General features: G+C 47.3%; 1 protein-coding gene across 1 annotated transcript in view; it reads left to right on the top strand.

Moving 5' to 3' along the window:
- LOC149459565 (uncharacterized) overlaps window positions 1–21,044 on the top strand; it is a 52,110-nt gene that overhangs the window by 6,071 nt on the left and 24,995 nt on the right. The window contains exons 2-3 of the mRNA XM_089680931.1: window positions 13,299–13,403; window positions 17,159–17,199. Coding sequence (XP_089537057.1) covers window positions 13,299–13,403; window positions 17,159–17,199 — 146 coding nt within the window. The remainder of the gene's footprint in view (window positions 1–13,298; window positions 13,404–17,158; window positions 17,200–21,044) is intronic.

Raw genomic sequence — 21,044 nt, 5'->3', positions numbered from 1 at the left:
CAGTCATCATCCTTGCATGCTGATCTGCAACTGCTGGGCCCATCCGATGCAACTTTATGCCTCCAGCTCATTCTGCGGCTCCGAGAAGCAGAGGAGAGACAGAGCGGGAAGAAGGGGACAGATGAGAGGAGTGGCAACATCAGCTGGAGCTCGTGAAACTCCAAATGCAGCAGAACAGGTGTGCTGGTAACATGGAGTCTGGGGAAGATTGAGTACACATGATTTCCCTAAACAAGTTCCCAACCATGGACAAAGATGGCGACTTGGACACTTTCCTACATGGATTTGAAAAGACTTGTCATCAGTCCCGCCTGCCCAAGGAGCAATGGGCACAGTACTTCATACTAGGGCTTAAAGGCAAGACCCTGGATGCATTTCCGAGTCTTCCAGAGGGCCAAGGAAGGGACTATGAGGCCATGAAACAGGCCATTGTTAAACTGTACCACCTCACGCCAGAGGTGTAACTAAAGTGTTTCAGGAGATTGCATAGAGGTCCTAATGACATCTACATGAACCTTGTTTGCACACTGCTTTCCAAATGTTGCTGAAGGGACTGTCTGTAAGCACTTTTGACACCCTTCAGGAGCTAATAGAACCAGTTCCTACAGACATGTCCTTTTGAAGTCTGGCAGTTCTCTGGACCGAGAACCCAAGATGTCGGATCATGCAGCAGAAATAACTAACTCCTATGTGGTTACCAGAATGCCAAATGCTTTGAGGACTACTACACCCAGCTAGAGAAGAGGAAAATCAGCTGGACCAATTATCTAGCCAGAGGACCAAGGCACTCAGGCCTTCAGGAGCCAAGTCGGCAGTTGTGGTTTTGTCTGCAACCAGATGGGTCATCTCAGGCCTGAGAAAAAGAAGGCTGCTCCATCTACCAAGCCAACCAGCACAGAGCCTGCTGTCTTGTGTGCCTCCAGGAATGCTGGGGGTCTCTCAGCTAGTCTGAAGCCTGTCACTGTGGGTGACAAAGTTACCACAGACCTAAGGGACAGACAGTGGGCGGAAGTGACCTTAGTGATGAACCCTGAAGATCTTATTCCTGGTAAGTATATGACTGTAAAAGGTGTTTGGTAACAGACGTCATTCCCACTAATATATTGCAGGGTACTGACCTGAGGTGGGTGGTAGCCTATTATCTATTTATTTATTTTTAATTATATCTTTATTAATTTTTTCCAGTACAAAATCCACTTTATAACAAACGTCATAAAACACAAATTCTTCTTACATTTATCCACTCTCACTCTCCCCTTCCCCCCCCCCATCAGTTACCACTTTGACATCTTATTCTTCTAGATTGTAAGTTCCAAGGATCAGGGCCCTCCTAATCCTCTTGTATTGAACTGTATTGTTGCTGTATTGTCTCCCGTTATATTGTAAAGCGCTGAGCAAACTGTTGGCGCCATAAATCCTGTATAATAATAATAATGATAATAATTCTTTCTATTTTCTTCTTGGTCTTCTAGTATTCTCCTAGTAAACATATCCACTCTCTTATCCTTTTTCTTCTCTCCTATCCTTCTCCGTACTCTTATTTCTATTACTTCCTCCTTCTTTGCACTCCAACAGCTTCTAAATATCTTTTTAATATTTTAAAATTGTACCAACTACCCCAAGATTTTTTTAATTTTTCAGTTTTGTCCTCCTCTATATGGTATAGTTCCTCCATCTTATGTATATACTCCACTCTATTTATCCAGTCTTTTATTTCGGGGGGCTCTGTCGCTTGCCAGAGTTTAGGAATAAGGCCTTTGGCTGCATTTATTAAGTGATACAATATTGTGTTCTTATAGGGGTGGTAGCCTATTATGAGTCAAATTAAGCCCCCCTGAAACCTGGATCACCTCCTGAGGCACCGGACTCATGTATTAGACTGTCTGAGGACTAAGTGCACATTGAGAGTTCTGGGAAGGGTGAGGGAGCAACTGACTGCATACCAGGCTCTGGCCCAAGTGGGTCTCCGGAGCCAATGCCTGGAATGAAAATGAAAGACTTTATAGACTGAAACTGAAAATGTTTTGTGTGATGTAAAATGTAGTTACAGTATATGTGCAATGCAGACCTTTCCTCTGCTGCAGTGGTGACTTGCAGCATTCTTGACAAAAGACTTCTTTTTGCTTGGTCAACTTGGAATGCACATTGCCTCTAAAGTGTGTCATAAGTCTTCTGGTCTTTAAGTAGATGAGTTATCTGCCATGTGCGGTCACTCTGGGGATTTATCGCCCTATACCTGAGGCCAAAATCAATTCCTCTAGTGTCCTGGACTGAAGAATAGGTAAATGGTGGTGGAACTACCAGGGTCACAAAGGTAACACTTGCTATCTGGCCATGGTGTTTCTCCAGTGTGGCAGGGCTCCAAGATGACAAGATGTTCAGGTCATGTGGCCTACCTCCCATGTGGTTCTTGAACAGCTAGCCTTCTGGCATACTGACAGCTCCTCCATGATTTGACAGCAAGCACCCAGCCATGACTGAGGGTGCATAGGGGTATTTTTCTACTCTCCAGACCCCCATCGTCTTGCCACTGTGCATTTGGACTGTCCGTCTGCACAACCCCAACAAAGGGGGGAAGATACGGGGAGCTGCTTTGGGCACAGGTCTCTGGTTGGCAGCGTGGCTGAGCCCATCTTGCATTAGATGTGCATACAGTGAGTCAATATCAACAATGACACAGCCCCAGGATAAGGGGTGAAGATACAGCAGAAGTGAATGTTCATTGGCTACTATATTGGCAGGTTGAGCTGCTCTCAGCCAGTGCTAGCCACACTATCAAGGTCCTACCTTTTCCCTGAGGTTTTGTTACTCCATGTGCTGGCGTCCATCTTGGATTCTGCTGTGCATGGTGGGAATCCTTTTATGCCTTCAGGTCTCTGTGGTCCATCCCCCAGAGGGGTGTGGCTGATGACATATAAGCCTGTGGCCCGCACATGCTCTTTGCACTTGTGTCTTGTGTCTTTGTGTTGCTATTACTCTGTTCTGACTCTCGTGACTCTCCTGGTATCTGATTCGGCTTGTGACTTGACTATTCTTTGTATTCTCCTTTGATCTGACCCTCTGTTGCTGAACCCGGCTCGTGACCTGTGATTCTCATCTGCTGTCCTGTACTGTTTTGTCCTGTTGTTGTTGACCCGGCTTGTCTGACTACTCTTTTGTCTCTTCCACCAGCTACACGCCATTGTCGGCGGCCATTACCGCAGCTGAGGTGTCTCGGGGGCCGCGACCTGGTTCCTGGCTGCGTCAAGTCCATCCCCACCATCAGGGGCCCTGGTGAAGGGCAGCCTGGGACTTAGACTCCGCGCCCTGAGGGACTTCGGTCTGTGGGTGGTGGTTGTCGTCAGCCAGTGCGTTACATTGTTAGGCCTGCCTGTCCATTCCTCGGCCCCTGCCCTGACATTACACAAGTGCCATGAACCCTGACGGTGCAGCCACGCCTTCGCTCCCAATGCTAGTCGCCAGACTCGATCAACAGGATCACCTGTTGGATCAGTTCGCTCAGGCGTTGCAAACTCTGCTTGCACGCACTGCACACCTTGATCCTGGTGCTATTAGGCCGGTAGTCACTCCAGTGGTCTCTCCCGCTGCTTCTCCGCCTATTGCGTCCACCACCTCGATGGCTGCATCAGCGGCGCCCGGAGGTATGACTGGTTCTGCCCCTCTTCCACAGCACTTTGGGGGTGAGCCGAGTCAGTGTCGTGGGTTCCTCAACCAGGTGGGTATTTATTTTGAATTAATACCCCACGCCTTTCCGTCTGAGAGGTCAAAGGTAGGGTTCCTAATTTCACTACTCTCAGACAAGGCCTTGGCCTGGGCAAATCCCTTATGGGAGAGGAACGACCCGGTGATTCAAGATTTTTCTGGTTTTGTCGATGCCTTCCGTAGGGTATTCGACGTACCGGCTCGTTCCGCCTCGGCGGCCAAGCTGCTCATGACCATGCGTCAGGGTTCACGGACCGTGGCCGAGTACGCTATAGAGTTTCGTACCCTGGCGGCAGAGGTCGGTTGGAACAATGAGGCTCTGGTGGCTGCGTTTTCCCATGGTCTTTCTGACACATTGAAGGATGAGATTGCAGCTAAGGAACTGCCTGTGGTGTTGGAGGAGCTCATCTCTTTCCTGATCCTGATTGACACCAGGCTCAGGGAGAGGCCTTCACTCAAGGAACGCCTGCGGAGGCCTTCCAATCGACTGGCACCTGCGTTTTCTGTCCCACCCGTTCCTCCCTCTCCTCCCACGCCTCCTGGGGATAGCTTGTCTGGTGGGGAACCCATGCAGCTGGGGTTTGCTCACCTTTCCGAGGGAGAGTGGGCCGCTCGGCGTCGGGAGGGTCGCTGCCTGTACTGTGGCCTCGGTGGGCACTTTCGGCAGTCTTGTCCGGTCCGTCCGGGAAACGCTCGCACCTGAGATCATGTCGGGGACAGATCTTGGGTGGAGTTTCCTCGCCCCCGGCGTTCCGCAAGGATAAGCCACTGATCACCGTGGTCCTTTCTTGGATGGAGGGCTCGGTGACGGCCCAGGCATTGATAGACTCTGGGGCCGGTGGGTTGTTCTTGGACAGCTCGTTTGCTGCACAGCACTCCATTCCCCTGCAGGCTCGTGCTACCCCATTGGTTCTCGAAGCAATAGATGGCAGGCCCCTGCAACCGCCGCAGGTTACCCACGAGTCTCTGCCGATAGAGGTAGCCATTGGGGCTGTTCACAGGGAGTTGGCCTGTTTTCAGGTGATTTCTTCCCCACACTATTCGGTGGTTTTGGGGTATCCCTGGCTCCAGAGGCACAATCCAACCTTCAATTGGCAAACAGCCGAGATTCTCTCATGGTCTCCACAGTGTGGGGCCGGGTGCATCCGGGGGCCGGTTAAGGTATTGTGTGCCTCCTCGGACTCTGCGTTGCCCACCGACTATGGGGAGTACCGGGACGTGTTTGATAAGGTACGCGCTGGTACCTTACCGCCGCATCGTCCTTATGACTGCGCCATATCCTTGCAACCTGGGGCCACTCCTCCACGTGGCAGGGTGTACCCTCTCTCGGTTGCGGAGAATAAGGCCATGGAGGAGTACGTTGTGGATGCGCTTTCCCGGGGGCACATTCGTAAGTCTACTTCTCCAGCAGGAGCAGGTTTTTTTTTTGTAGAGAAGAAAGGTGGGGAATTGAGGTCCTGCATCGATTATAGGGGTCTCAATCGGATTACCATTAAAAATGCATATCCAATTCCTTTGATTTCTGAGTTGTTCGACCGCCTTAAGGAAGCAACAGTCTTTACCAAACTCGACCTTAGGGCGGCGTACAACCTCGTACGGATCAGACAGGGGTATGAGTGGAAGACCGCGTTTAACACCAGAACCGGGCACTACGAATACCTGGTGATGCCCTTCGGATTGTGTAACGCGCCCGCGGTTTTTCAGGAATTCATAAACGATGTCCTTCGTGATTTGTTGCAGCAGTGCGTGGTGGTTTACCTGGATGACATCTTGGTTTACTCTACCTCCATGGAGTCCCATGTCCAGGATGTCAAGCAGGTGCTGCAACGATTGCGTGAGAACGGACTCTTTTGTAAACTCGAGAAGTGCGAGTTCCATCGACCCCAAGTTGCCTTTTTGGGCTACATAATTTCCGCGGAGGGATTTCCATGGACCCTCAGAAGGTTGCGGCGGTTCTGCAGTGGCCTCGTCCCAATGGTCTTCGGCCCATTCAGCGCTTTCTGGGTTTTGCCAACTACTATCGGAAGTTCATCAGGAACTTCTCCACATTGGCAAAGCCTCTCTCTGACCTAACCAAGAAGGGGAGTAACCCTCACGAGTGGCCATCCGAGGCCATCGTAGCTTTCGAGGCTCTGAAAGCTGCCTTTGCTTCGGCTCCTATTCTTTCGCATCCCAATCCTGGGTTGCCCTTCGTCCTCGAGGTTGATGCTTCCGAGACGGGAGTAGGCGCTCTCCTGTCTCAGCGTCGGTCGCCCGATGGACCCCTACTTCCCTGCGGGTTCTACTCCAGGAAGCTTTCCTCTGCAGAGTGCAACTACCAGATTGGAGATCGGGAGTTGTTGGTCATCATTCTGGCTCTCAAGGAATGGAGGCACCTGCTCGAGGGTTCCGCGGTTCCGGTCCTCATTCTTACCGATCACAAGAACCTGACTTATCTTTCGGAGGCCAAGAGATTGACACCCTGCCAGGCCAGATGGGCTCTGTTCTTGTCACGCTTCAACTATGTGGTTTCATATTTGCCTGGTTCCAAGAATGTCAGGGCTGATGCGTTATCACGGCAATACTCTGAGTTGTCTAGGGAAGACTCTGAGCCAATCTCAGTTATACCTCCAGATCAGATCCTGGCTGCCATTCTCACCAGTCTGACCTCTCCTCTTGGGGAGCAGATTTTGGCGGCTCAAACTGATGCTCCTCCCAGGAAGCCGGAGGGTAGATGTTTCGTACCCGAGGGATTGCGCACCCGCCTGCTGCGTACCTACCATAACGCCAAAACTGCCGGGCATCCGGGGAAGAACCAGCTGTGTTGGGTCGTCTCTCGCTTATTCTGGTGGCCAACCCTCCGTGCCGACATTGCCTCTTATGTAGCGGCATGTTCAATCTGTGCCCAGAATAAGTCTCCACGGCATCTCCCTTTGGGTCTTATGCAACCCATTCCCAATGGGGAGCGTCCTTGGTCACATCTAGGTATGGACTTTATTGTAGACCTCCCGGTGTCTCGGGGTCATACGGTCATCCTCATGATCGTCGATCGGTTTTCCAAGATGTGCCATTGCATTCCACTCAGGAAATTACCAACAGCGCAAGAACTGGCCACGGTCTTTTCCAGGGAGATTTTTCGCCTGCATGGGTTGCCTAAGGTGATTGTCTCGGACCGCGGGAGTCAGTTCGTGTCCAGATTCTGGCGCGTCTTCTGCTCCCAGTTGGGTATTAGTCTCTCCTTTTCTTCAGCCTACCACCCGCAGTCCAATGGGGCTGCGGAGCGTTCCAATCAGGCCTTAGAACAATTCCTTCTGTGTTATATTTCAGACCATCAGGACGATTGGGCCGATCTCCTGCCTTGGGCAGAGTTTGCCAGGAACTCGGCGGTCAACTCCTCCTCCGGGATGTCTCCCTTCATGGCCAACTATGGGTTCCAACCCGCGGTATTACCTGAGAGGTTCTCACCACAGGACATTCCGGCTGTGGAGAACCATCTTGCTGCCCTGCGTCCTTCATGGGGGCAGATCCAGAGGGCCTTGAGGGACTCAGCTCAGCGCCAGAAGTTCCAGGCTGATCGCAGACGGTTGCCCGCTCCTTCATACCAGGTCGGCGATCAGGTGTGGTTGTCTACTCGCAACCTCAATCTTCGGGTGCCCACTCCCAAACTAGCTCCCCATTTTGTCGGTCCTTTCCGCATTCTCCGCAAAGTGAATCCGGTGGCCTATGCCCTTGCCCTTCCGTCTGGGATGCGGATCTCCAATATCTTTCATGTTTCCCTGTTGAAACCTCTGATCTGCAATCGCTTCACTACCTCTCTGCCTCGGCCCCGTCCTGTCCGGGTTGACCGTCATGAGGAGTATGAGGTGAGCCGGATCCTGGACTCTCGATTGGTGCGCGGTCGATTACAGTTCCTGGTTTATTGGCGCGGTTATGGTCCCGAGGAGCGTTCCTGGGTTCCTTCCGCAGATGTCCATGCTCCTGCCCTCCTCCGCGCTTTTCATACCCGCTTTCCTCAGAAACCTTTTGTTGAGCCGCGGAGGGGGAGGGGCCCTTGAGGAGGAGGTACTGTCAAGGTCCTACCTTTTCCCTGAGGTTTTGTTACTCCATGTGCTGGAGTCCATCTTGGATTCTGCTGTGCATGGTGGGAATCCTTTTATGCCTTCAGGTCTCTGTGGTCCATCCCCCAGAGGGGTGTGGCTGATGACATATAAGCCTGTGGCCCGCACATGCTCTTTGCACTTGTGTCTTGTGTCTTTGTGTTGCTATTACTCTGTTCTGACTCTCGTGACTCTCCTGGTATCTGATTCGGCTTGTGACTCGACTATTCTTTGTATTCTTCTTTGATCTGACCCTCTGTTGCTGAACCCGGCTCGTGACCTGTGATTCTCGTCTGCTGTCCTGTACTGTTTTGTCCTGTTGTTGTTGACCCGGCTTGTCTGACTACTCTTTTGTCTCTTCCACCAGCTACACGCCATTGTCGGCGGCCATTACCGCAGCTGAGGTGTCTCGGGGGCCGCGACCTGGTTCCTGGCTGCGTCAAGTCCATCCCCACCATCAGGGGCCCTGGTGAAGGGCAGCCTGGGACTTAGACTCCGCGCCCTGAGAGACTTCGGTCTGTGGGTGGTGGTTGTCGTCAGCCAGTGCGTTACATTGTTAGGCCTGCCTGTCCATTCCTCGGCCCCTGCCCTGACACACACATATAGTATGCTGACTCCCTGCTCCTGTAACATCCAATTGTGAGATGGGGAAACAGCTCTCATTGTTTGAACACTGCTTGTGTGGAAGTAAATTAATGTTTTGACTGACATTCTGCGGTTTAGCCACAAGATGTCACTGTTTTTTCTAACACAGCCTTAGACTGCATACATATTTGTATATTTATGAAGAGGTGGGGTTTTGCACGCAGAGTTGGAGAGAACAGGAAGGAGAGAGAGAAGCCATGTTTTGGAGGATGGTGAATAAGGGGTCGTGTGAGCTGAGAATCTGATGACATCCAGGTGTGAAAGCATCCCTCAGTAACCAGAGCTGCAGCTAAGTGAAGCTGATGGTGTCCAAGACCCTGATCCTGTTCAGAGAAAGGAAGATTGCTGCCAGGAATGATGATGAGAGTAGAGGAACTAAGCAGCATATTGTAAAATATCGTATTGTCTCGATATTTTATTAACTTGTATTGATGAGAAATGTTCAGATAGAAAGTCCTTCCACTTCTTGCATAAACTCAAAAAGATGATTTAATAATAACGTTGCATAAAATTAGAGATAAAATATTGGCATACAGAATGTTTAAATAATGTCCAAAAAAATATAGTTAAGTTCTTGATAATAAGATTGTATATATGTATATGTGTGTGTGTGTGTGTGTGTGTGTGTGTGTGTGTCTCAAGGCTTCTAGCAAAGAGTGACCTTAAAAAGTCTTTGTTCTGCTCTTAAAAGAGCAATCCAGCCCCCACCATCTCCTAAAAGTGGGTTGGTATTCTCTTGTAGTCCCACTAAGATAATTGACACCAACAGAGGTATTAAAACAAAACCTCCAATCTACTTCTCTCAAAGTCTGAGTGTAACTTTATCTCTTACATAGATGGGGGAGGATGGGGGAAGGTATAGCTAATTGCTCTCATATGTGGCTTGAATGTAAAGGAAAAACCCAAGATATATGTTCATATGTATATTCACAGACTATGAAGTCTAATTACTTACTTTTCCCAATCTAGAACAAATATAAATATAATAACTCAATTATTCTATTAAGATCCAACTCATTCATACTTATGTTAGTACTGTTAATAAGAAGATATTAGATATTAGGTTAAGGAAAGCTTCTAACACATATACTGCGATACTGCATGCTTGTTGGAGAGACATTTGTTCTATTCAGAGTCACCAGTGGATGCAAAGCAGACCCGGGTCAGTAAGATCGTGCACACACCTCATTACAGTGTTGGCACCTAGAGACTGAGACCAGGCCTATAGTTAGTTAGGGTCTCAGTGTGTGTCAGGCCACGAGTGTTGTTACTGATTATTGGAAGGACTCCACAACTTAAAGCGACATTTCACATTGGAGAGCTGATAAAATCCCACAAACTCAAGCCAGACTGCCGTTTTGCTCAGAAGGAATACTCAGGCACGTGCTACAGGACCAGTTATGGGAGGGGGAATACTGTAGATTTGTGTAAGATTGTAAGCTGTTGTGCTGCACTGCAGACTAGCCCATACCGTACACCCATACACTGATTCCTGCTCTGTATGGTAATAACAGGTAAGGTGTGGCAGCTTAGTTGTGCCCCCCAGTAGGTAGATTACTTCACTTTCTACCTTCATCCATCAGAAGGCGCCATGCTGTGCAGCACAAGGGTCTCAGCCTTTGGGCTGGGTGTATGTAAATTTATTGTACAGTATGTTTCTAGCATTTGTGGTTGTGTTTATTTGCCACATCTAAGTAAAATTCTGTTGTGGCAAAAGCTGGTGTTGGGGTTGCTTTCCTCGTTCGTGACTTCACTGTATCCTGGGGAGCCCACCCCGGTACACGGCTTACACAACCAACCATCTGGAGCCTGTGCTTGGAGACAGCTCACTGTAAAATTCCCCAGGAGGGGTGAAGACTGGGTGAGTCCCCTGCACACACCAGTTGAGGAATGCAGCTGAGTCATCTCTCTGGCTCCATCCCTTGTGCAAGCACTTCACCATCCAGCTACTCATGTTCAGGGATGTTATCACCCCCCACAAGTAGTACAGTGTCACTATGGTGACACTGTACTGCTAGGGTGATGGTATGTGAAAAAAAACAAAATAAAAATGTAAAAAACATTTTTGAAAAATTATAATTTTTGGTTATAATAAACTAATTTGTAACAGCAACTTGCTATTACACTGAGGACTTATTAGGAGCTGGAAAGCAGTATATCCATATTTTGCTGCATAGTGTGGACTAGTCTAGGCAGTCATCACCTCAGCATGCCAATTACGTAATGTTCTGACTCCTAGTATTTACATTGAGTCTACAATACTAGGTGGGCTTTGCTTACAAGTTAGTGGGTCATAGACGCAGACCTTTTATTATACATTGTTATTGCTGCTTACAAGGATTGTGGTGAAGGATCATTGGATGTGTGTTTTTATAGGGTGGGTGTGGCGGAACTACCAGGGTTGCAAAGGCCACATTTGCAACTGGGCCCTGATGTTCCGCCACCATGGGAGAGTGGAACCCAAGACAGTAGAAAGGGAGCCTGTTGCAGAGTAGGTGTAATAGAGATGCTGGGTGCAATCACACAATCAACATGTAGTCATGCAGGTACTTTTAATTAGCATTTAAACCATTACATATTCTATGCATGTGAAAGACCATCTACCAAATGAATACCTACCCTGGCACATCATAGCATTCACCCGGCAGTCGAAGAAATAACAGAATCCAACTGCAATATTCTTGTACTGTCAAAACCTCCACTTTTATTATCACATGACACACAGGAGGATATATCTTATAGTCATCACAATCTGCATAATAACACAAACCAATAATACTGTGAGCATTACAGCGTGAAATAGACACATCATTTGACAGCGTCACAGCACAGAATGAATACATTACCAAAGCTATGTGGAAGCTGGGAGGAACAAATCCCATCAGGACCAAACTGCCCAGTGAGTCACAGAGAAGCCATAGGCACAACCAGTCGATGAGCCCATATAGCCTTGGCAAAAATCTCAGTGTCAGAGCATCCTCTGGCCACTAGGGGGACTTCTACTGGTCTCCCCTGGACTTCTGCCTTATAAACCCATTTTCTGGAAGCTGTTCAATAGTGGGTGGCACCACACCCACCACAGGAGGAGCTAGCAGAAGGGTTTCGTAAGTATAACAGGCATGTTCAACCACCATATTCGCTATCTGAAAAGTCACACTTTTGCTTCTTATCTACCCCAAAACCTCTTTTCATCTCCCCCAGACTTAAGGATTTCTAACTTAGATGTCCTTAACCACTTCAAGTCCAGACATTTTCACCCCTTTCCTGTCCAGGTCAATTTTCAGCTTTCAGCGCTGTCACACTTTGAATGACAGTTGCGCGGTCATGCGACACTGTACCATATGAATTTTTTAGCATTTTTTTAAAACAGATAAAGCTTTATTTTGGCGGTATTTATTCACCGCTGGGATTTTTATTTTTTTTGCTATATAAATGAAAATGTCCAAAAATTTAAAAAAAAGTTTTTCTTATAACATTTTGCAAATAAATAATCTTTCTTCATAAATCTTGGACACAATTTATTCAGTAATCTTTTTAGTAAAAAAAAAATAACCCAAATTAGTCTATAACCAAAAATTATAATTAAATACGTTTTTTTACCTTTTTTTTTTTTTTTTTTTAATTACATACCGTCACCCTAGCAGTACAGTGTTACCATAGTGACCCTGTTCTACTTGTGGGGGATGATGAAGATTTTTCTTTTTTTACACTGATTGCTTTTGCACCCATAAAGGCTGTAAAAGCAATCAGTTCTCCTTCTCTCGGTCTGCGTTCTTGCAGCTATTGAGAAATACTGTGAGGGATGTGATTGGTCACAGCTTGTCACATGGTACAAGGCTGTTGTAAATAGCCCTGTACCATGTGACCTCTGTGATCATTCACAGATTTCACACGTAGTAAGCAATGATGTCAGAAGTGACATCTTGCTTACTACTCTTCATGTGATCACTGATTGGCCAATCAATGATCACATGATTGGGACCTCACACCGAGGTCCCATACAACGATCGGTGTTCCGCTGTGGCACCGGATCGTGGTGCTGTGCACTCCAAGGAAGAGCGCACATACAGGGAAGCAGGGAGGACGTATATAAACGGCCACTCGCCCCTGCACTGCTCCTGTCCGGCCGTTTATATACACGAGCTGGACGGGAAGTGGTTAAACAAGTTTTTATTTCCTAATGTGAGGTTATAGATGCCATAAACACGGTTCATTCCATAAACAAGTTTTTATTTTTCTCTCAGCAGAATATCTTGTGACTCTGTTCCTTTGGCCAAAGAAATGACATCAAGGCACCTCTCATGCTCCTGGTATTTGGGCAACAATGCTTTATTGTAGAAATTACCCAAGAAACAAAGGGTCCAAGGCCAACACATTTCATAGGCATTACAGTAGGTAAAAAGATCCTGTTGCAGGACTATAATAAAGGGTGATGGGAGTAAAGGGCCCTGGGGTTAGTGGGAAGGGCCCTGGCTGGGGGTCAGGAGGGGCCCTTTAAGGTTTCTTGCATCGGGGCCCTGAAGGTTCTAATTACGCCTCTTTTAAAAACTGAGCATCAGAATCAAGTAAAATTGGAAACCTGCTACCCTTCTGCTGTGATTGTTCTTCCTTAGATTGAAGTCCCTACTAAATGTTCACTCCGCTGACTATAAAGTAAAGAAAACCTACATGTCCTTTAGGCTTTTAGTATTTTGTTTGAAGCTGTTCAACACAACTATTCTCTTCGTTTCTAAAATTTTACAATACAGAAACATATGATTTGATCATCCACGGCTTATTTCAAATTTCGGTTCTCACTCACATAAGTATATTGTAAGTGGTATTGTCATGAAAATGTTCTGAGTGATTTGTCTTTTTCTATTGCTTTGTCTACAGCCAAACAGGTGCTTTGCTGCCAGTAGAAAGTGGCTTGTTATTTACTGTTCTACAAGGAATCTGGTGGTTATTGTCTTTGTTTGGGTTTCCAGCATCACAATCCCAGTAAGTTGATTTCCTTGTTTATTATTATTATTATATTATTCAGTGTTTATATAGCGCCAAAAAGGTTTGTTCAGCGCTGTACATTATAGTGGGGGACAGAACATGAGACAATACCGCAACAAACAATACACGAGGGGTTCAAGGGCCCTGCTCTTTCGAGCTTACAATCTAGGAGGGAGGGGATAGTGGTACAGGAGGAAGTGGCTGTGGGGGATGGAGTTGAGGAGATCGGCGGTTAGGTGAGGGTGATGTAGGCTTCTCTGAAGAGATGGGATTTCAGGGTGTGCCTAAAGGTGGGAAGGGTAGGTGACAGTCTGATAGATTGGAGTAGGGAGTTCCAGAGGATGGGGGAAGTCCTGGAGAAGTCCTGCAGTCGGGCGTGGGAGGAGGAAACCAGGGAGATAGAAAGTAGGAGGTCTTGTGAGGAGCGAAGATTATGGGTTGGGTGGTATTTGGGTATCAGGTCGGTGAGGTAGTTTGGGGCAGCAATATGAATGGCTTTGTATGTCTGTGTTAGTAGTTTTAATTTCAATGCGTTGGGCAATCGGGAGCCAGTGGAGGGAATGAAAGAGGGGGGTGGAGCCAGTGAAGGGAATGACAGAGGGGGGTGGCAGAAGCGGTGCGGTTGGTAAGGTGGATGAGTCTGGCCGCAGAGTTCAGGATAGACTGAAGCGGGGATAGCCTGTGTTGGGGTAGGCCGGTGAGGAGGGAGTTGCAGTAGTCCAGACGTGAGATAATAAGGGAGTGAACGAGTTGTTTAGTAGTGTCTGGGGTGAGGAACGAACGTATTTTGGAGATGTTGCGGGGGTGGAGCCTGCATGAGTTTGCCAACGATTGGACATGGGGTTGGAAGGACAGGTTTGAATCTAGAGTGACACCTAGGACCTTGGCTTGCGGGGCGGAACTGATAGTGGCATTGTTAGTCATGATAGAGAGTGGGGGGGGGGGCGCGGGCTGGGAGGAAAATTAGGAGCTCGGTTTTGGAAAGGTTCAGTTTGAGGAAGTGGAGCGACATCCAGCCTGATATGTCGTTCAGCAGATGGGTGATATGGGCGGAGACTGAAGGGGTGAGCTGAGGGGTGGAGAGATAAATTTGCGTGTCATGGGTGTAGAGGTGATAGTTGAAGCCGTGGCAGTGTATCAGTTTGCCAAGGGAGGAGGTGTAGATGGAGAAGAGAAGGGGCCCGAGGACAGAGCCTTGGGGGACCCCAACAGAGAGGGGGAGAGAGGGGGAGGTGGTAGCGTTTTAGGTAACGCTGAAGGAGTGTTGGGATAGATAGGAAGAGAGCCAGGAGAGAGCGGAGTCTCTGATGCCGAGGGAGTGTAGTTTATCAAGGAGGAGGGGGTGGTCGACTGTGTCAAAGGCCGCGGAAAGGTCAAGGAGTAGGAGTAGAAGCAGCTAACACAACCAATGGGCAAACAATAGAAATATATTAAAAAACTGTCAGTGTAGCAATTAATGAATGAAACATATGATTATTAATTATAACCAGTTATCCGCCAAAGGTGAGAAGTTTAATATAGATAACACAAATTAACCTATAGAAAAAGTCCCCATAATATGGAAGTTCTGGTGCTTTGCAAGAAGCCGGAGCCCAAAAGGATAGAGAAAGTCCTTCACCTTCCACCCAATCACACAGCCTCTTACCAGACGGTTTGACCACCCAGAGGACTGGCCAAACAGAGCAGTTATCAGGCTCAGCTGATGTATCAAGGACTGGCAGATAGGTCCCCCAGATAATCCAGACAATGCATCCTCTGAATCGTATAGCTCTTAGATGGCAGATATCTCTCCACACATTAATATTCGAGGGCAAAAGTAACCGCTCATATTGTAATATGAAAAGGATGCATTCATTTATTTAAAGTATTGCACTTACAATCAGCAGGATAAACATCAGCATGTCTGTACAAAAGATTCCATCCATCAAAATGGCCATGGTCTGTAGCAGTGCGTAGTGATGTCACACATCGAGGCTCCACCATAGGCTTTTTGTCACTCCATTTAGGAGCTCCTAAACACTCCTAAATGCTTCTGAACATTACTAAAAAACTTTATTACCAGCTTGTTTTATCCAGCATTTTTCCCAGCGTTTTTTTTAGATTTAAAAAAATGCTAGTGTGCATGGAGGCTAGAGCAGCCTTTCTCAACCAGGGTGCCCAGGAATCCTGGGGTGCCTTGAGGTTTCTTCAGGGGTGCCTTGGCAAAATATCTAAAAATTGCACAAAAGCCAGCAGGTGGAACAAGCCTGCCTTATAGTTAAACAAAGTCACAGGATTTCATTGTGCGCTATTATGACCTTCTAGCTGCTGGAGGCTTGATAACCAATGACATCATCAGTTGATAAGGAGAATGTCAGTTGCCTGCACAGCATCCTAGTTTGACCCTCCCCCGCCCCTCTCCATCAGTGCTGGGGTCACATTAGCTCAGTGATGGAGAAAAACTGACGAGATAGAAACATGGGAATACTAGTCAGTACCAGTGTGAAAAAGTGCATTTGTTTTCGGAAAAAATTGCCTCTAATGTTGGGTGTCCTACATGTGTGGATGTTGCTGCGTTATATAAAACTATTAGAATAATTTTTCACAATGTAGAATGGGGTGTTCTTTTAAAATAATCAGTCTTGAGGCATCACATTTCAGAATGAGGTGCCTCAATACTGTCCATAAGTTTAAAGGGTGCCCTAGGACTGTCCATAATTTTAAAGGGTGCCTTGACTGAAAAAAAGATTGAGAAACACTGGCCTAAAGGATAGAAGAGTCATTTGTGTATTCCTTCTAGATCTGTGCCATAACCAGTGTGAGACTTTGTCTCTATGCAGGAGCTTCCTGTAGTAGAGACTGAATACGCACCAAACACATGTATTGGGGGGTCCAGACATGTGATTTATTGATTCCAGAGATGGCCAAAAGACAACAAATGGCATCAAACACATTTCAGGGGCCAAATAACCCCCCTTAGGTCCCTCAGGGCTTAGCCCGTAGCTAATGGACTGTAAGCTGAGAGCCCGGATAAATCAATTAGAACCAGGAGGAGGTGTGTGTCTGTGCTGGGAAGCCATATAGCACAACATAGGCACCCTGTACTAACCCTGTACAGTTCTACTGAGATATTTGCTACATTGTCAATTGCTAAGCCCTGATGAAGGGAAGGGGGAGGGGTTATTTGGCCCCTGAAACATGTTGGGATTCATTTCTTGTCTTTTGGCCATTTGTGGAATCAATAAATTATATTTCTGGACATCCAGCACATGTGTTTGAGGCTACTTCTAGCAATGGACTTCTCAAGCTGGGTGACCCCCTCCCCCATCTCCAGGAGGGACCACCATTTTGAAAATAGTACTGCTAAACCTAGACTTTTCAGCTTTTAATAAGATTTCTCAGCTGCCAGCTAAAGAGCTGGATCCAGCACCCCACTCCCACCTCTTCTTGTAATTAAGACTGATTTCTTTCCTTCTGCGGAGGGACGCACCCCCTCCTGTATTTTTGCCTATTCACTTCACATCCTTTTTGCTATTGAGGGATAGATTTCAATGACATTTTTTTGTGCCCCGAATTTAGATTTAAAGTAGTAAAGAAACTGACATCTGGACAATCTATAACGAAACAAATGCAAATCATGTACGATATTTATTACAAATCTATCCTATTTTATTGTGTGTTGTCTCCTTTATGTATTACTATATCTTGTGATACCTGCTGATCATTTCTGTATCTCATATGACCTGTTATATACTGTGTGTGATCTCTTTCAGTAAAGAAGATCCCGGTAAGAATCTCTGCAATGCCAAAACTGGTAACAAGTTATAATGAAAAACTATCACTGTAAGGTCTCATAATATTGTTTTACCTTCTACCAATAATCATCTTTCAGTATCATACATTTATTTAGGGGTCTGATTTATTAAAATTATGAAAAAAAAGAAAAGAAAATATGTGCGGTTGTTACCTGTAACATCAGAATCCTTAAAGCCAAATTAAACTTTCAGTTAAAATCAGCTAAATTCATTCTATGTTCATAAACAAAAAAGGTGTGCAAAGTTTTACATTTATCCACTGTGCTGCCCCTTAGACCTGAGAAGAGGAGGATCCGGGCTGCTCTGTGCAAAGCCACTGCACACAGGTAAGTATAGATGTTTGTTATTTTACAAAAGAAAACATAAGAACCTTTAGCTTTAACTGTGTGCCTAACTATATGTATTGTGTTGGCTGAGTACTGGTTTACTAGGGCAGGGGTCCTCAAACTACGGCCCGTGGGCCACATGTGGCCCGCCGAGGCCATTTATCCGGTCCGCCGGCAGGGGCGGGACAGGAAGGGACACTAAGTACAGGGGCGGGCAGGGGGCTGCTGTACCTTAACTGGCTCCGTCCCAGTCCCACGACGATCCAGTTCAGGAAGCGCTGCTCCTTCATTCACTCTGGCCACTCCCTCACTCCTGCCACTCGGCTCCGCCTCCTCACTGGTGATTGGTCACCGCCAGAACTGTAGCTCAGGAAAGGCACACAGGCGGCCAATCACCTGCGAGGAGGCGGAGCTGAGCGGCCCCGCGAACATCGAGTGAGGGAGAGGCCGGAGTGAAGAAGGACAGCTGACAGGTAAGTGTGCCATGCAGATGGTGCTGCTGCAACCAGGTATGCTGGCTGCAACAGCACCATGCTGTAACAGGGGTCAACAAGTTACTGTCACCAACGATGGGGCACCACTCCTCCCCCCCCCCCCCACTGACACCAATGATGGAACACTATTCCTTCCCCCCTGACACCAATGATGGGACACTATCCCCCCCACTGACACCAACGATGGAGCACTATTCCTCCCACTGACACCAATGTTGGGGCACTATTCCTTCCACTGACACCAATGATGGGGCACTATTCCTTCCACTGACACCAATGATGGGGCACTATTCCTCCCACTGATACCAATGATGGGGCACTATTCCTCCCACTGATACCAATGATGGGGCACTATTCCTCCCACTGACACCAACGATGGGGCACTATTCCTCCCACTGACACCAATGATGGGGCTCTATTCCTCCCACTGACACCAATGATGGGGCACTATTCCTCCCACTGACACCAATGATGGGGCACTATTCCTCCCACTGATACCAATGATGGGGCACTACTCCTCCCACTGACACCAATGATGGGGCTCTATTCCTCCCACTGATACCAATTATGGGGCACTATTCCACCCCCCACTGACACCAACGATGGGGCACTATTCCACCCCCCACTGACACCACCGATGGGGCACTATTCCACCCCCCACTGACACCAACGATGGGGCACTGTTCCCCCCCCCCCAGTGACACCAACGATGGGGCACTGTTCCTCCCCCCCAGTGACACCAATGATGGGGCACTGTTCCTCCCCCCCACTGACACCAACGATGGGGCACTATTCCTCCCCCCCACCGACACCAACGATGGGGCACCACTCCTCCCCTCCACTGACACCAACGATGGAACACTATTCCTTCCCCCACTGACACCAATGATGGGACACTATCCCCCCCCCTGACACCAACAATGGAACACTATTCCTCCCACTGACACCAATGTTGGGACACTATTCCCCTCCACTGACACCAATGACGTACTATTCCTCCCACTGACACCAAAGATGGGGCACTATTCTTCCCACTGACACCAATGATGGGACACTATCCCCTTCCCCCACTGACACCAATGATGGGGCACGTTTCTTCCCACTGACACCAATGATGGGGCACTATTCCTCTCTCTGACACCAATGATGGGGCACTATTTCGCTCCATAAGACACACTTGGGGGGAAATGTCTGTGCGTCTTATGGAGCGGCCAGCCCAGTATTCCCGCCACCGTTGTATGTCCGCAGTCTCTGGTCATCTCCTGTACTGTGTCCGCAGTCTCTGTTCATCTCCTGTACTGTGTCCGCAGTCTCTGGTCATCTCCTGTACTATGTCCCCAGTCTCTGGTCATCTCCTGTACTGTGTCCGCAGTCTCTGGTCATCTCCTGTACTATGTCTGCAGTCTCTGGTCATCTCCTGTACTGTGTCCGCATTTGTTCATAGTTTTTTTTTTTTTTTAAACTATAGTCCGGCCCTCCAACGGTCTGAGGGACAGTGAACTGGCCCCCTGTTTAAAAAGTTTGAGGACCCCTGTACTAAGGGATGTGACAGTTGTTGTCTCCCTGCAAAGCAGGAAGACAAAAACTGTCATATCCCTGCTGTCAGCAGAGAGATCTGTGTTGTTTACCAACACAGATCTCTCTCCTGTCTCTAGCTCCAACGATCGGCGGGTCCCAGTCATGAAACACTGTCTGGGATTGGCTTATCAACATGTCAGGGAGCCAATAAGAGCACGGGAAGTGGGCACAAGTGCGTCCCCCCCCCACCCAGACAAGCTAAATCATGTAAATATACGTGATTTTGCACAGCCAGCCCACACTGCAGCAGTAAAGCTACAGTACGCAGTTGGTAACTGGTTATATTAATGAATGTCCATGGTTTAGGAATGGGATGAGCAACAAGCTCATATAGCTGTGATGGTCAGGTGACCACGGACTCTTCGCTATACAGTATAAGGCTCGATTAATAACCAGAATAAGGATGCTTACTTTAAAATTAAAGTGACAATTATTTTCAGCCAATGAGATTCAAAAATTACAGTCAAATGGCTGAAAATCAAGATCTTTCCCCTTGTGTTAAGCTGAACTGGAATTCACCCATGTTGTAAAACAGCAATGCCCCCAGTGCTCAATAAAAATATTGATTTTAAATTAAAGAGATATGTCCACGAAGTGGCATGCACCTCATTGGACTTGACTCATGGTATGCCTGCACATTTCACAAAGTGGCTGAATTTCTGCAGTTCAGCATTAGTGTTGTGAATTGAGCCTACGGTGTCCAGAAGGAATCTTCACCCACTTTGGTGCCTAAAAAGGAAGTACAGGTGTACCTCGGTTAACGAATTTAATGCAATCTCCGGGATGTTTCGTATTGCGAAAAATTCATAAACTGAAACACGGTTTCCCATAGGAATGCGTCGAAAACCAATGACTCTGTTCTGGAGGTCAGAAAAAAGTTTTATAAAAAGTCGCTGTCACTATGGGGTTTATTTACTAAAGCTGGAGAATGCAAAATCCTGTTCACCTCTACATAGAAACCAATCAGCTTCTAACCTCAGCTTGCTCAATTAAGCCTTGGCAATAAAACCTGGAAGCTGATTGGTTTCTATGCAGAAGTGAGCCGGATTTTTCACTCTCTAGCTCTAGTAAATAAACCCCTATAGGTCAGTGCCGGTTTTTAAATGTAATTACCTCTTTTTTTTCTCTTCACTATAGCTCACAGAATCAGCTGTCACTTTCCCCCCAGCTAAAAGAGAGAATGTTTCCTTTTAGTTTATTGTTAAAAGAAACAAAGTTTCCTTTAGCTCCAGGGAAAGTGACAGCTAATTTTGTGAGCTATAGTGAAGAAAAAAAAAGCCAGCAATTGCATTTAAAAACCGGCACCGACATACACTTCGTATTGCGAAAACAAATTCATAAAATATGTGTAAATCGAGGAATTATTTTCAATGAATTTTCAGTCGTAAACTTAAAATTACGTTAACCGAGGCGTTCGTACACCTGTATTTGCTTGTAAGGCTGCTT

The sequence above is a fragment of the Staurois parvus genome, unplaced genomic scaffold (genome assembly GCF_062004578.1).
Source record: "Staurois parvus isolate SC_StPar_1 unplaced genomic scaffold, SC_StPar_1.0 ptg000254l, whole genome shotgun sequence".
NCBI classification, from domain to species: Eukaryota; Metazoa; Chordata; class Amphibia; order Anura; family Ranidae; genus Staurois; species Staurois parvus.
This window is presented reverse-complemented; position numbering and strand designations above follow the sequence as displayed.